Source organism: Juglans microcarpa x Juglans regia, chromosome 1D (genome assembly GCF_004785595.1).
Source record: "Juglans microcarpa x Juglans regia isolate MS1-56 chromosome 1D, Jm3101_v1.0, whole genome shotgun sequence".
Lineage (NCBI taxonomy): Eukaryota > Viridiplantae > Streptophyta > Magnoliopsida > Fagales > Juglandaceae > Juglans > Juglans microcarpa x Juglans regia.
The window spans coordinates 33352272-33368478 of record NC_054594.1 but is presented as its reverse complement, the minus strand read 5'-3'; the positions used below and the strand labels follow the sequence as shown (position 1 = coordinate 33368478).

The following is a 16207-nucleotide window of genomic DNA, read 5'->3' as shown; positions in this document are numbered from 1 at the left end:
TTTTGGAATGAGAAAGTCTACTTTACCTCTTCAATTTGACACCTCTATTTGATCGCTAGTCAAAATTTATTTTTTTTATTTTTTATTTTTTTATTTAGTGGTTAAGAAAGTGATTTTAAATGTATTGGTATATTTTTTTATTTTTTAAATATATTTAAATATGTTAAAAAATATAAAAAAAAAAAAAAAATTACACTATGCGATATGCCGGTCAAAATGGGCGGCATAATAGCCGCCCCCATTTTGGGATATTCTCACAATGCCTATTTCAAGCAATCTAATCACTATATTATTCCAGCACGCAATTGTCTTCATAGTGGCACAAATAGACCAATTATCCTATTTTGGGGTGTTCGTTGGCACCTCCATCTCTTCTCGTGATTTCTTTCTATTTTGTAATGAAATTATCTTGTATTGATTATTAAAAAAAAAATATTTACAATCGTGATTTATATAACTGTCATATAATCATTTTGAAAAAAATGAATAAAATATAAGACTCATATGAAAAAAAAAATTAATTTTTTAATAGTAGACCTCACTTTTTTTCAAAGTAATTACGCGATATTTATGCACTTCACGGTTATATGTAGAATTATTCAGATATGTTATTGAAAGTTGAATAAAATATTGTGAAATATAATTTTTTTAGCATTATTTTTATTTTTGAGATTTGAAAAAATTAAATTGTTTATTATATTTTTATATAGAAATTTGATAAAGTTATAATGATGAGATAAAATTGTATATACAAACCCAATGCTAAGATTGGTAAAAAAAACTCAATCTTAGTTTACACGTGTTACAAGCCACAAGGGCCAAGTGTGAGTTTTGTTGATTGATTCAAGTCATTAATTCTCTATTTTTTTTTTTATATAAAATTATTAATCTAATTGAGTTGGCACATTTTTATTGGAATATCATTAAATATTTATGAATATTTATAAATATTTAGAAATAATTTGTGAATATTAATAAAATAATCTGATAATTTTTAAAAATAATTGTGTTCCCAACCGTTTGTGTTGAGTTTATTATCCAATTTGTAGATTGTGTTAAACATGATAAACCTTGGCTCGGGTAGAGAGAAAAGGCGAAAAGAAAGAAAACTTCGAAAATAAATAAAAACTTAGAAAATATGAGGATTTGTGACGAGTCATTTTCTTTGGCCAGAATATTTCTGCGGCGAACATAAGAGATGAAGACAGAAGAAGTCCGTCCTGTGGAAGTTCGTCCTTTCAGTCTTTTCCTTGTATTGTTCGGTTATGCTTTCACGGCTTTTTGCCTTTACAACTCCACGAAAGGTCGTTCACGATTTTGCCTTTATTAAAAGGTCCTTTGTGATTAGCCTTCATTGAGTAACGTCAGTAATATTATAATACTGAACAAGCATGTGCCACATACACAAGAACAAGCATCTCCCACGTACATTATTATTATTATGAGTAGGATTTTTGTATATGATATAAAATTAAAATTAAAAAATTAAATAAAATATTGTTAGAATATATTTTTTAATATTATTTTTATTTTAAAGTTTGAAAAAATTAAATTATTTATTTTATTTTATATTAGAAGTTGAAAAAGTTGCAATGAAATTAGATGTTTTCTAAAAACAAACGAGATCTAAAGTTTAAAAATTTTTAAATATCTTATTTTTCTTCTCTTCTTTTTATATTTTTTAAATATCTTTAAACATTTTTAAAAAGTAAAAAAATACATAAATACATTAAAAGTCAATTCTTCAATCATTAAGTAAAAAAAAATTAAAAATAAATAAATACATAAATACATAAGCTATCAAAATAAGGAGACAAACTCATGAGACATACTAACATTTTCCTATTATTATTATAAGGGTTTAGTGGCCGTAGCTCAATTTCAAATGGCGTTGATCCTGTTGAACAAAACACCGTCCTCAACACTATAAGGTCACGTTTTGATTTAGAATTAATCTCAACTCATATCATCTAATTATTATAATTTTTTTAAATTTTTATATAAATTATAATAAACAATTTTAACTTTTTCAAATCTCAAAAAAATAATAATATTAAAAAATAATATTCTAACAATATTTTATTCAACTTTTGTATTAACTCATCTCATTTCAACTCATTATTCAAACCTCACTAAAAGAGTGAGATTTAGGTTTAGTTTGGAAATATAGTTACACAAGCCTTCCCACGTATTTTTAGATATTAATTTTATTTTCAAACATTACTTAAACATATAAAAATTTCAATTTCAAATATTCAACTTTTTTATCTAATAATTATAATTTTTTAAATTTCCAAACAAAATATAAAAAAAATATAATTTTTTAACTTTATAAAATATTTTTATTAACTTTTTTTTTCTCTCATTTTTTATAATCTAATAAAATATATTAACTCAAATCATTTTATTACTATTTATAAATTATTTTACTATTATTTATAAATAACTTAAAATATTCTAAGTATTCAAACAGGTTCTTAATATTCGTATTCTCTTCAAAAAAAAAAAAAAAAAAATGTTGTAGTTTTAACTTTGGACGGTGCGGAACCTTTCCGGACAAATGACGCTTTAAAAAAATATTTTTGGCAAACTATCAGTAGATGGGAATGAGAGAATCTCGGGACTTTAAAATGCAAGCCTAGGATGGGAGTAAATATTGGATTTTGAACAATATTACGTATAATCTTTAAATAGTTACTATATTGTAAGTTTAATCAATTTTATTTTTAAATTATTTTAAAATTATAATAATATTTTTATAAAAATGATACATTTTTCTATTTAATGAAGGATTTGCACATACAGTTTCTAAATAGAAACTCCAAATAGAATTTTTCTTATTTTTTTAATGATTATTTAAATATAAGTTGTATTCAACTTTATTATTGAGTAACATTTTATGCTCATTATCAACTCATTCGTTTTTCAAATTATGTTATGGTTATCAATTTCTAAATTATTTTTAAATATATTTATGTTGTTTATATACAAACATATAAAATGATTTCAAGTACTTAATATCAATTTTTGGCATGACAATTGAATGGATAATGGGTCCCTTGCATCCTTGGGTTTCCATGTCATTGTATCAAATATGAGATTAAATGATTTATATTCTACAACTGATTGACGGAGAGATATGCTTGAAATTCTTCAAAATCCTGTATTGATGCAGCATATTCTTAGTTTTCAAATAAGGCTAAGAAGCGGTGATGATGATAGATATTGAATGCATATACAAATGATGGTAAATTCACTACTTAGTCACTCTCGATTTCTTGCTTCTAAATATATTAGGAGTAAAAATCTTCCACTGAAAATTTATATTTTGTATGAAAATTGTGGAATAATAGGGTAGGTTTGGACTTTAATGCTAAAAAATATGGCATAAGCCTGGCTTCTAAGTGTAGTTGTGGCTGCGAGGCTGTAGAGTCTGATTTACATACTTTTAATGATTGTTCTCTTGTTGCATCTGTAGGGCATCACTTCTCACAGATATTTGGCATCTTAGATCTTTAACTTTAGGATGGAGACATAAATTACTAACTTGGTGGTCGGTTGTTTTGGCACAAATCAAATTCATATAATTGCTAACTTGGTGGTCGATTTTTTGGCACAAATCAAATTCATATAATTGCTCAGCTAGTTCCCTATTTAATAATTTAGGAGTTGTGGCTAATAAGAAACTTATCCAAATATGAAAGTATAATCAAACATGCTTATTGAATTATTTGAAAAATTGTGAAGTGGTTGCAATAATTAAATCTGATGATTAATCATTAAACCATCAAGGAGCATAATAAGGTTGGGTGATGTTTCTATTTTAATTTTCTTGGGAATTCCATTGCTAAAGACTAAATCGAAAAAGTTTAGTTTAATTCGCTGGCTGAATCTTTGTACTGGTAGAACAAAACTTAATATCGATGGGACCTCAAAGGGCAACCCCAAATTTGTTGGTTGTGGTGGTATTATTAGAGATTACTATGGGGATTCGAAAGTTTTTGCAGAGACTTTCGTAGTTAAAACTAGTCTTTTTTATGTGTTACCAACTTTATTTTTATGATGTTATGGTTGAGTTGGATGCATTGCTTGTGGTTAAATATTTTATAAGTTATTAAAGTTGATCACTGATATGGGTTGGTGGCCAAATATATGACCCATGAAGAGAGATAATATTCTCACTAACCTAAAAGAAGAAAGGTGATTATAAAAAATGAACAAGTTTCTCTCTAATTAATTTGAACCTATATGCAAAAGTACCATAAATAAATATATATGCTAGCTGAAATTAAAGAATTTTAGCAAATAAATTGCTGGGATTTTACTATTATCCACATTATTGCTCACTGAAAGGTGTTTTTTTTTTTTAATTTATCTATGATTATTAAAAATGATTATCAACTAAAAACGGGGGAAAAAAGACATGAGAAAAGTAAAGATATATACATACTAAAGCCTGTTTCGAGTGAGAAGAACTCTGCTTTTGTATTTTGCTTCATCATCGGTGCATGATTGTCAAGTAACATCCTCAGTATGGACTAGTTGTGCATCAAGATTGACTCTTAAAACTGGAAATTCCCCGTGTTCAAATGGTGAGATGAGTTTGGAGCATAGGAAATATTATAAAAAGGATTTTAGGAAGAAGATGAAGAAGCAGCTAAGCCAGAAGTACTGTTGAAGCCATCCACCATGTCTTCCTTGGTCTCATGCTCCTCCATTGGATCAGAGAGGCAGGTCATGTGAGTCGTCTCACCAACATCGGTTCTTGTTCTACTGTTGTACGGAGATTAATCCATCAATAGAGGCAACAGTGAAGGATGTGATCCCTTTGTGTAGGAGCCTACGCTCACCAACCCTGAAATGTGGGTTTTCTTTCCAGCTTAGATTTTCTTAAAATCTCTGCATATAACCCACTCATTTTGGAAGAGAAAACAAAAGCAAAACCATCAAGAATGCAACATAAAAGAGAATCAGAAGAAATAGAGAAGAACAGAGGAAGATAGAATAAGAAAATTTTACCTTAGCTGTTTTGGGGAGGTTGTATCACTGTTTTTGGTACTGTACTGTACCGACTGGTACCGGGAATATATATGTTCCGTTTCATTTAAAATACCGAGTGTACCGGCCAGTATCGGCCGGTATTTGATATTTCGGCCGGTACGAAATTCTACACCCAGTGGAATGGCATTTTTGAAATTCTAATAAACTTTCGGGGGCAATTTTAGACTTTCACGTATTAGGGTTTCTAACATTTCTCTTCTCTTTTTCGGTTTCACGCATTTGTTTTCTTTTCACTTTTCTCTCTTCAGCCTCAGTCGACCAGCCTCAACTCTCAAGCTCTCAAATTTTAATTCTTCATTTTCCTTCAACCGGCAGCAGCAGCAGTGCAGCTCGCAGTCGCACCGTTCGTCAGCCGCAAGTCGCCGTCCGCAGTCGTCTCTGCCCCCCGGTAATTTTCGAAATTAATTTAATTTTTTGTTAGTTTTTTTTTTTTATAAATAAATCAGAATTGTATTTTTAAATTTTATAGATGTTTTAGATTATATTTTTATAGTGTTTATTTGTTTTTAGATTCTACATTGTATCTATGATTCTATAACTTTGGTTGATTGTCTATGGCCTACGCAGTCGGTATTTTGATAAAATATTAGCTAAAATATTTCATCTATGGCCGTCGCAGTCGCACTCTATTGAGTCTATTCTACTCGAAACGTATTTTATACTTTTATTATCTCCGGTTGCAATTCGGTATTAGTTTTGGTGTTATTAACTTATTATCTCCAGTTGCAATTTGGTATTAACTTGGTGATTTTCTATGGCCTACGCAGATGCTTTATTATATATATATATATGAGGTATTTTGATTTTTGTGACTTATAAGCAAAATCAGTGATAAATATATATATATCCTTATTTATTAGCTAAAATTCAGTGGGTGTTTGGTACTTTGGTTTCTGATAAACCTGGTGTTTTTTTAAAGTTAATCATGTTTGGATTTGATATTTTGATGAATTTTTTCTAAAATATATATAAGTGTTAATTTTAATGACTATTGAATTTCTTCTTTTTTTAATTTTGCTTACTTATAAGTGTTGATTTTTTATACTTTAATAGTTAAAAATGTCTAGTTGTCAATCAACCGCTGGTATGACTTCAACTCCAATACTTGCTCCTGTAAGATCAGAAGATCCAGCATGGGCCCATGCACGTGCAGTGCCAGGGGCAAGAAATAATACTGAATGTTTATATTGTAATAAAGTAATTAGAGGTGGCGGGATCACTCGGTTGAAGTATCATCTAGTTGGGATTCCAGGCGATGTAGAATCATGTAAAAAAGTATCTGAAGATGTAAAATGGCAAATGAATGAGTTGCTTAATAAAATGAAAAAAAAAACAAAGAGAAGAAAAGAAAGATAAGGTCAGAGATTGGAGGTAATATAGATTTAACACCTGATGATATTGATGATAGTAATAGTATGGAGGGACAGTCTCAGCTTTCAAAAGGTAAGGGGAAGTCGAAAGAATCTGGAACTGGAAAGTCAGTGGGGGAATTGAGTAGATTTTTTGCTCCAAGAACAGCTCCTGGGGCCCAACCTTCAATTAAGAGTTCTATGTGTTCAAATGAGATGATTGTAAAAGCAAAGATGGCTGTAGCACGCTGGTGGTATGATGCTAATCTTCCTTTCAATGCGGCTCAATCCAAGTTTTATCAACCAGCTATCGATGCCATGACTGCCATCGGGCCAGGATTCAAGGGCCCATCTTTATATGAGTTGAGAGGAAATTTGTTAAAAATGGCTGTGGATGAGGTTATAGATTATTTGAAACAAATTAAGAAGGTTTGGAATGAGACCGATTGTTCACTAATGGCAGATGGTTGGACAAACTAGAAGCAACAATCAATAATCAACTTTCTAGTTTATTGTCCGAAAGGTACAATGTTCTTAAAGTCTGTTGATACATCTGGTCTTAGAAAAGATGCTGAAACATTATTTAATATCTTTGATGAGGTTGTTCAAGAAATTGGAGCTGAGAATCTTGTGCAGTTCATAACGGACAATGATGCAAGTTATAAAGCTGCAGGAAAAAAGTTACAACAGAAGTATGGCTCTTTCTACTGGTCTCCATGTGCAGCTCATTGCATAGACTTAATGTTGGAGAATTTTTCTTATCCAAGATATTTTCCCCTTATTGATGATACTATAAAAAAGGAAAAATGATAACAAAGTTCATCTATAATCATAGTTGGGTTTTGGCATTGATGAGAAAAGACTTTACCAAAGGTCATGATTTGTGTCGTCCTGCAATTACAAGGTTCGCGACAAATTTTTTAAGTATCCAATGCTTGCTCTTGTTTAAGAAAGAACTCAGACAAATGTTTACTTGTGATAAATGGATTGCATCAAATCATTCTAAGAGCAGCATAGGGAAGGAGATAGCTGAGATCGTTTTAGACGATAAAGAGTTTTAGGCTCAATGTCAATTTATTGTTAAAGTTAGTGAGCCTTTGGTTCGTGTTCTATGACTTGTTGACTGGGATGAAAAGCCTGCAATGTGATACTTGTATGATGCAATGGAAAGAGCCAAAGAGAACATAAAAGCAAGATGCAATAACAAAGTTAGTTTATTCAGTCCATTCACCAAGATTATTGATTCTAGATGGGATAGACAGCTTCACAGTCCATTACATGCGGCGGGTTGTTTTCTTAACCCTGGAATTTACTATAGCTCCAATTTTAAAAATAAAAATGATGTTGTAAGAGGTTTCAACAGATGTGTTATGAAGATGGGACTTGATCCCGATAATCAAGACAAGATCATTGCAGAACTTGACTTGTATAAGAATGCAGTAGGTGAGTTTGGACATTCTTTAGCAATCCGCCAGCGTGATAAGATTAATCCAGGTATTATCATTTATCAATATCACTTGTTAAATAGTGTGACTTTGTACTTTAAATTTTATTTTATTTTATTTTTACTTGTATTTAAATGATAATTTATAATTACATTATTGTTATAGTTGCATGGTGGACCCAATTTGGTTGCGAAGTTCCAACGCTTCAAAGGTTTGTTGTTCGAGTACTAAGTCAATGTTGTAGTGCAACTGGATGTGAGAGAAACTGGAGCACATTTGATTTTATTTATTTAAAGAAGAGAAATAGATTATTGCATAAACGTTTGAATGACTTAGTATTTGTTCGTTATAACTTGAAGCTGAGAGAGAGGTAAATTTTTTTAATATTAATGTTTTCACTGTTGAAAAATATATAATATTTTCACTTATGTTTGATTTTATTTTGACAGGAGCATAAAAAAGGGAAGAGATGCTTTAAATCCAATCAATCTTGAAAACATTGATTTGATGGAAGAATGAGTGGGTGAAGAATCTAAGCTTCTTGATGGAGAAGATTTGGATTGGGCAAGTATTGAGGACCCATTAGCCTCACCAAATGAGAAAGACAATGATAATGTTGGTATTGATGTTGATGACGTTGATGAAAATATTTTGATTAACATGTCGAACCCTGATCCTTATTGTCATTTTGATGAGGATGAGTATCTTTGATGACGTGGTGACGTTAATGATTTTATCATGATAATGTTGGTATTTATAACTTTATGTTAGTTGTAACTTAAAACTTAAGACTTGTATTAAGAAGTATTGAGTTTATGACTTATTTTGTTGTTATTTTGGAATATAGTTAATGCTTGTATATATATAATTTATTCAGGTATAAATTATTCCGAAACGGTACACAAAACGGTACCGGTACCGAAATATTACCCCGAAACAATACACGAAACTGTACCGGTACCAAAATATTACCCCGAAATGGTACACGAAACGGTACCGATAACGAAATATTTCGTTCTAGTACCTTGACCGGTACGACTTCGGGTACAGTATTCAAAACTTTGGGTTGTATATAGAATATTTCCGCTCTAATCTATATTCACGCATGACCCAATCGATTCTTTCCCCTTTAGGAGCCCTCACCTTGTAGAAAACAAGAGTTTTCTTCATTCCAACGAGTGCTTTCCTCCTGTATATCTCATTGTCTTTACTTGTCGCTTTCCAATACCCAGAATCCGTAGCCCCGTTCATCCTTAAATCAGTTGGGTACTTTCTGTCTCTAACACAAAAGAAATACCATTCCTTTTCAATTTTAGCCCTCCCTTCATTTGAAAGAACAAAACAACACCATGAACAAACCAACCCCATCATAGCTACCGCAACCACTGCACCTTAGAAAAAAAAACCCACAGCACCGTAGTTGAAAGCCAATCACCGAAGCTAGAGCACATGACATCAACCCAACCATGCATGCCCTTCTGCGTCTAAGAACTGCCACAATGATCACCTCTGCAAGCCTCCTCCACCACCAACTTCCTCACCACGAAAACCATCTCCCCGCAACCTACATCTTCTACTCAGCCATTGGTTAACGCCAAACAACATCCACCGCAGCCCATTTTTCCTCCACCGAGAACCACTGTCGCCAGCCACCCGGCCTCCTCCACGGTCAAGCAAACATCGAAGGTACCTTTATTTTACTTCCTGAAAATAGAGTAGTTTCTCTTTTTTGCTTGTCATCGTTCGACGCAACCTAGTCGAACAACGCCACCATCAACCTCCATCCAGACCATTACTACGTGCATCCTTCACCTCGTGTTTGGCCATCAGCCCTTCGCCGCACCATCACCTCAGCCCAGCATCTGTCACAACCTCCCACGGTGTTGTTGTCTCTTTGTTCGTCCTTGGGTAAGTGCTGCCACCGCACATTAGATGATCCCTCTCTCTTTCTCTCTCTCAGCTTCACCACCCCGCACGATGCCACTGTCGCCGATCTTGGTTTGACCATCTCGAGTGGCAGTTGCATGACCTGCTTCTCTCACGCAATAGCCTTTATTTTCATTGGTAAGCTGCCACTTGAATGCTTCTACATGAGCTGCATTTTCTAAACACCTGGTGACAATCCACCAATAAAGAAGATGTAGAGAAGAGATAGAGAAGAAGAAGAAGAAAAAAAAAAAAGGAGAGATAGCGCATAGATGAAGATGTAGAGAAGAGAGAGAGGAGAAAGAAGAAGAGAGAAAAATGTTACTTTCGGCGAGAAGAAGAAATAAAAAGTGAAGATGGAAACGAAATAGGAAAGTAAAAAGACAAATAGGAAAAAAAAAGTAAAGCTGCTGACCCTCTGACACAGCTAACCAAAAGACCTCGCATAAACGGACACAAAAGCAGAAAATAGAGGGATAAAAAAGTAACCACACAGCACACACGAAAAAGTTACACGGATGGACAAAATCTTACTGTTTATTACTGTAGAAGCGTGATAGGTGCTTATTATAATAGGATAAATATATTCATCTTAATGCTAGATATCAATACGATCCAGGATAACGGGCCTGGAAACAAATGGTTCAGGCCCATATTGGGCGGGATACGGCCTTAAGTCCAACATAACAATGGGCCGAATTAAGGCCAGAGCAAAGGGCTTCAGTCAACCACTGACTTATTGCTCACTATATAGTGGCCGCTTTAGTTATCCACGCCCTTATCCTCTCCCTCCAAAACTTTCCAAACGACGTCCAACACATACCTCTATATTATCATATCGAGCGCATATTTCCCCCCTTTTTCCATGGTTTAGGGTTTGGGTCTGGGTTAGGGTTAGGGTTTAGGTTTTGTTTCTGTGATCCGTGCTCAAAGTTCAAGCCCTCTCCACTCCGAGGGTTTCTCAATCGGCTTTTAATCTTGAGCAAAAGTGAGAGAATCTGCAGCAATGGCGAGGTACAGGAGCCGTAGCAGAAGCTACAGCCCTCGCCGGCGGAGCCGAACTCCGCCACGCGGTCGCAAGCGATACGAAGATGAGCCTCGCGATCGCTATCGAGAAGGCAGATCCTACAGAGACCGTCGCTCCCCTGCTCCTTCTGGTTTGCTGGTCCGCAATCTCCCCCTTGACGCAAGGTATTTTCCTTTCTTCTTCAAGTCTTTTTCTCAATAGAAAATTTTGTATTATTATCCCTGTTTGTGGTGTCCGATCATCGTAATATTATTTCTCTTCAAATTTCAACTCTTAACTATTTTCTAAACTCTCAATGTAATCAGCGAATACTCCACTGTTAAAGAATGAAATGTTTGAGACTTTGAACTACGATGTGCAGGACAGAAGACCTGAGGATTCCATTCGAGCGATATGGTCCCGTGAAGGATGTTTATCTACCAAAGAACTACTATACCGGGTATGTTTTTCGTCTGCACTATATTTGTGCTGGCTGTTGGTTGCTTATTGTGTGTCTTTCATTGGTTGATTTGATTGATTTTATCTGTTTGATCAAGAGTCACACTTTGAATGATTTGCTTTCTCAAGGTAAGTTTGTTGAAAACTTGATTGGGAGATTAATATACTTATATTATAGTTCTCAGTTCATATACGCCGTTAAGTTAAGTTACTTGTAGCAAGTGCCTAGAGATGTATCTAGTTGCTGTCCTTATGTTTTGTTTCGTAATACAGCAACACATTCATTGTTTTGTAGGTTTTATGCTTAAAATCAATGAACAATGGTTTCGCCGCTCACTACTATATCTCTTTGTACACAGATCATTTATGAGTTCTCAAGTAACATTAAAGATTATTTCCCAGAGTCGAAAGCATGTCTAATATTGAAATATTGGTTAGAAAATCTGAATAAAAGACACTTTAAGTCATGGCATATTCAAGAATATAAGAATATAGATGAGTTTGGTGCTACATATCTATTGTAATGTTTGTGTGGTAATGTTTATGTGTGTGAATGTGTGTACGTGTGCATGTTGAAAACGGTATAATTCATTAAGCAAATATTTTCGTGAAAAGGGAAAATTGTTTATTTTTTGTTGACATTGTGGTCCAAGTTCTTGATACAGTTAATTTGAGGGAGTGAATCATGTTTTTTTTTTTCTTTTTTTGTACGCATAGGGAGCCACGGGGCTTTGGATTTGTGAAGTACCGTTATGCTGAAGATGCTGCAGAAGCAAAACAACAACTGAACCATACAATTATCGGTGGACGTGAAATACGAATTGTGTTTGCTGAGGAGAACAGAAAAACGCCTCAAGAAATGCGTGTAACTTCCCGTACAAGGTATAACAACGTTTCAGTTATTTTGAATTTTCCAGTAAGGCCTTTTTGGTGTCTGGAATCTTCTTTGAAATTGTGATAAACTGTTTACCTTATCAAGCGCTTGCTGACTCTGTTTTACATTCCTACCCTGTACACCTAAAAAAAGTGGTAGATATGGAGGAAGCAGAAGGAGAACTCCTCCAAGGTCTCCTAGACGCCGATACCGCTGTTAGTTTGAGCCTTCACTTCTGCAATCAATTTATTTTTGTGAAGTTGGAAAAGTATTATTTGTAGTTCTTTTGTGAAAAGAACTGTTTGTTGCTTTAAATTTTTGCTAAATTATCTAAACTTATTTTTACTCGTCACAGCTTACTCAAGGTCACCTACACCAGCTAGGCATGACTCAAGGTTTGGATTTTATCTCTCAGAAGACTTTCCATTAAAAATTGGGGATTGTTGTTGTTTTTGTCATTCTTAATACTTTCATGCTATATGTCACCTCCTAAAAAAAAAAATAACTTAAATGCTATATGCACTTAAAAAGAAATTCAGTGCTACATGCTTGGAGTACTATTATGGTTCTTTTAATCTTTTTGGTGCCATGGGGTATGCACAACTGCTTTGTTATAATCCTCTGCATATTCTATTTGTTCATTTCATTTGTTGTGGTCAGGCAAAAGTTTTGAGTTGATGAATTATTATTGGATTCTCAGTATCCACCTATAAAAAAAATTGGATTCTTAGTATACATTGTGCCTTTCTTTGTTATATATGGCAGTAAAGATTCATGGCACAATGCCTATGTTTCTCCTATATGCCTAGAACTTATATGACATTGCCCGATAAAACATGAACAAGTTGTTTAGAACATCGTGGGTAGATAGAATTCCAAAAAATGTTATTATTGCCCGTGCGAGAATAGTCAACTCCAATTAACAAAGCCATACATCTGACCAACGGTGTTGCTTTCATTGTCCATTTGCCATAACCCTTGTCCCATCTCTATGCTCTGGGTTTGCTATGTAAGGCAGAAAACTAATGGATGCTACTACTGCTTTGGCTATGTAATGCAGTATGTCAAATGCATTGAGTATACATTTAAATTTATACTTGTAATGTGAGCTTAAAATTTTAGTACACGTTTGGTTTAAAACATTTGTAGAATATTTTTAGCTTCCAATTCAACCATCTCTTAAACACCAAAACTATTTTTTTATCTTCTGTAAAAAAAAACTCTCATCTAACCAGGTGTGTCAATTTCTATGAACCCCCCCACACCAAAAAAAAAAAAAACTAAACACAAAGGTTTAAGCTTAAAAAATCGCATCTCGCTAAACTTTTTCCAAACATATGCTCGATTGACCTCACCACTTTCACAATCAAATGTCTCAAGAACTGAAATTTCCAACTAGCATTCCCAAATGTTAGTCCTATTTGGGCAGACTGGTTTCATTTGGTAAGAGAAAGGATCATAGGTAAACACTTGCAGGATGTCTTTTTTCATAGATGATTGATTTGATACATAATTTTATTTCCAAACCATATTGAGAATCAGTATACAGGTTTAATTTTGAACTGCTATAATTAAGATCACTGATTATTAGCAATAATGACACAAAACTAATGCTAATGCTAGTCTATTTGATGTTTGAAAGCTATTTCCTGATGCCTTCTATGTTTGGCAATTTGTTATCCTGTTATGTTTTTCTCTGTATTATTTTCTTTTGTTATTATTTCTTGGTGAATTTTATAGTTTTGTAGTACTTCCTAAGGAGAGATTCTTTTTTATATCTTCACAACAATGATGGCATATGTACTGAAGTTGCGAAATGGTTAATATAAGGGATTTTGTCAAATGAGGATTGCAGTTTTTTTTTCCTTCCCTTTTGGTGCGAGATTGTGAAAATCCTGCTGGTTTACTTTTGGGATCTTGGAAAAATTTTAATTCACTTACCAAGAGAAGAAATCTCTGAAAGTTGAACCCTTGATGAATTCCTATGTTGTGTCTTTTGCCATAAGGAGTTTGTTGTCTCTTGGACATAATGTAGCACATGTTGCAATGAATAATATCTGCTGGTGCCCTTTTTATGCAGACATTAAAGTGAAAAGGGAGACTTCAAAGACTTCGGGATTAATAAAAGATTAACTAGAAAAGAGAGCTCAAAGTGATGGGAAACTTGCTTACATTTCTATCAAATTCGATCAATAGACTTATCTATAATCTCGTCTTCATCAGCTATTTTGTACACAACTTGCATGGGCTTGCTTTCCTCCGAATTTTGGTTTGTGAGGCTTGCTATCGTTGAATGAACTCGACTAAGATAAATCGGTGCAAGAGATGATTCTATCACAAAAATACTTTATATTTTCCTTATTTAAGCTGCTCAAGTAATTTTCTTTTCATAAGAAATTTGTTGTGTTTGATATCTTGTTTTGCATATACCATCCAGTTAAGAAAGAAACATTGAGCCTATATTTGGCCAAAGAAAGAAATCATCTTCAAAGAAGGGAAGCAATTCAAAGTTTTTACTGGTAGAGATATGATGACATTGTCCAAGAAAAAGATAGTTTGAGGTTTTAGAAAGTTGGGGCCAAGAGAGCTATGAAGTTATCAGATGCTGTTCACCCAGTGCATCATTATAGAGCTTAACTGTCACTGTTTGGATCCAAGTGTCATATTTTTGTTCAGAAATCTTGGGGAAGGTGCAGGTAAAGGTCATATTTTGATCAGTTAGATTTTGCTGAGGATGTGAGTGAAAACCTTCTATCTAAAAGCAAAGTATCTAATTTTGATTCCGATGACGAACTCTGCTGAACTAATTTTGTTTATGGAGCTTTATGGTTTGTGAGTTGGACTTCTATCTGTTTGTGAAAAATAGAGATGCTTCTAATTTGGTGTGATTTTTCAGTAAGATATATTTATATATATATATATATCTGTTTTTTGTCCCATGTGCTGATTTATATGCTTTTTTTTCTTCTTATTTTGTTTTATTTTTTAAGTATCTTTCGTTCCTTGCCATTGAGACAGGGACCGTGGGGCTAGGGATGATTATCGTTCTCCAGTGCATTCTAGGTCAATTTCACGGTCTCCTCCACGCGATGAGAGGGACTATAGAAGGTCCCCGAGTCCAAGGGAAAATGGTCGGAGTCCTCGTGCTGCAAGAGATTATGCACCGAGCAGGTCACTGAGTCCAAGGGGTCATGATCGCAGTCCTTCAAGATCTCGGTCACGATCGTACAGGTAGAATGTTTTTCTGTTTGTATTCATGATCAGCTTCTGTATGAACTGGTATTGAAATACATTTTAGTGCCATCTAAAGCACATCGTACAATCATTATCATTATTATCTGTGGGGCTAGGGATGATTCAACGTATTGGATCTTTCAAGGTCCCATCGGCGAGAATGGTATGGGTTGGTGATGATGGGTAATTGAAGATTAGCCCCCTAGAGAGAGAACTTTCCTTTTATCAATTTTGCATTGGTTAATTGAGAAGAAAAGTGACCGTTCCTTTGATTCTTACTATGCAGTCCTCGCTGATGGCCTTTGCATGTTGCTGGTCATGTGGTGCTCTTCACAGGATCAGAGCGTATTTAGCGCCATTAATTTGGCTGGACAACGACTGCGTTTTTGTATTCTGTAAAGAGCACAAATATTGTGGATATGACTGTTACTGCACAGATGTGTTTTGTCGAATTGAGTCCGTTTTGTTTGTTAGTTAACTGGGTGCTTGTAATTTTTGGAGGATCGTTTGTATGGTTGGTTTAGTTCTTTAGGATTTGTTCCGCGTGCTTTTGGGGTTTGCTAAAATGGCATTTGACCTAGTTACCGTTAGTAACTACGTGGGAGTAGGTTATTTGTAGTACAATTTGCATACTCTGGTTGCTTGTTTTTAAGTTGTTTTTTTTTTTATCTGCGTAGAATATTTCTGACTGCAATTAATTCCCTGTGGGCTGGTGCTTGCCACCTGTCCTATGAATGATAGATGTGTGGCCGTGATAGGGAATGCTAGTTGAAATAATGGGATACACATTTCCACCTGACTTTTTAAATAAATAAAAAATTCAAGATAATATATAACAGTATTACTAAAAAGA

General features: G+C 33.9%; 1 protein-coding gene and 1 pseudogene across 2 annotated transcripts; one reads left to right on the top strand and one right to left on the bottom strand.

The window, feature by feature from the left end:
- Positions 1 to 4397: 4397 nt before the first annotated feature.
- LOC121246815 lies at positions 4398 to 9408 on the bottom strand (annotated as a pseudogene).
- Positions 9409 to 10570: 1162 nt separating this feature from the next.
- Positions 10571 to 16002, top strand: LOC121242254 (serine/arginine-rich SC35-like splicing factor SCL28). Of its 2 annotated transcripts, XM_041140147.1 has the most exons (7): positions 10572 to 10972; positions 11170 to 11247; positions 11964 to 12128; positions 12274 to 12335; positions 12476 to 12515; positions 15139 to 15351; positions 15641 to 16002. In XM_041140147.1, exons 1-7 carry the CDS (start codon positions 10788 to 10790, stop codon positions 15648 to 15650), a joined length of 753 nt encoding a protein of 250 aa, XP_040996081.1. In that variant the 5' UTR covers positions 10572 to 10787; the 3' UTR covers positions 15651 to 16002. The 2 variants fall into 2 exon arrangements, with proteins under 2 accessions (XP_040996085.1, XP_040996081.1); XM_041140151.1 differs by lacking the exons at positions 12274 to 12335; positions 12476 to 12515 and having other exon boundaries at positions 10571 to 10972.
- Positions 16003 to 16207: the final 205 nt, after the last annotated feature.

What these genes read in the sequence shown, in the direction of transcription:
- LOC121242254 (XM_041140147.1), top strand. Translation starts at nt 10,788, where the DNA reads ATGGCGAGGTACAGGAGCCGTAGCAGAAGCTACAGCCCTCGCCGGCGG. An exon ending in AATCTCCCCCTTGACGCAAG is followed by an intron (nt 10,973 to 11,169) that starts GTATTTTCCTTT and finishes TACGATGTGCAG; the next exon opens with GACAGAAGACCTGAGGATTC. An exon ending in CGTGTAACTTCCCGTACAAG is followed by an intron (nt 12,129 to 12,273) that starts GTATAACAACGT and finishes ACCTAAAAAAAG; the next exon opens with TGGTAGATATGGAGGAAGCA.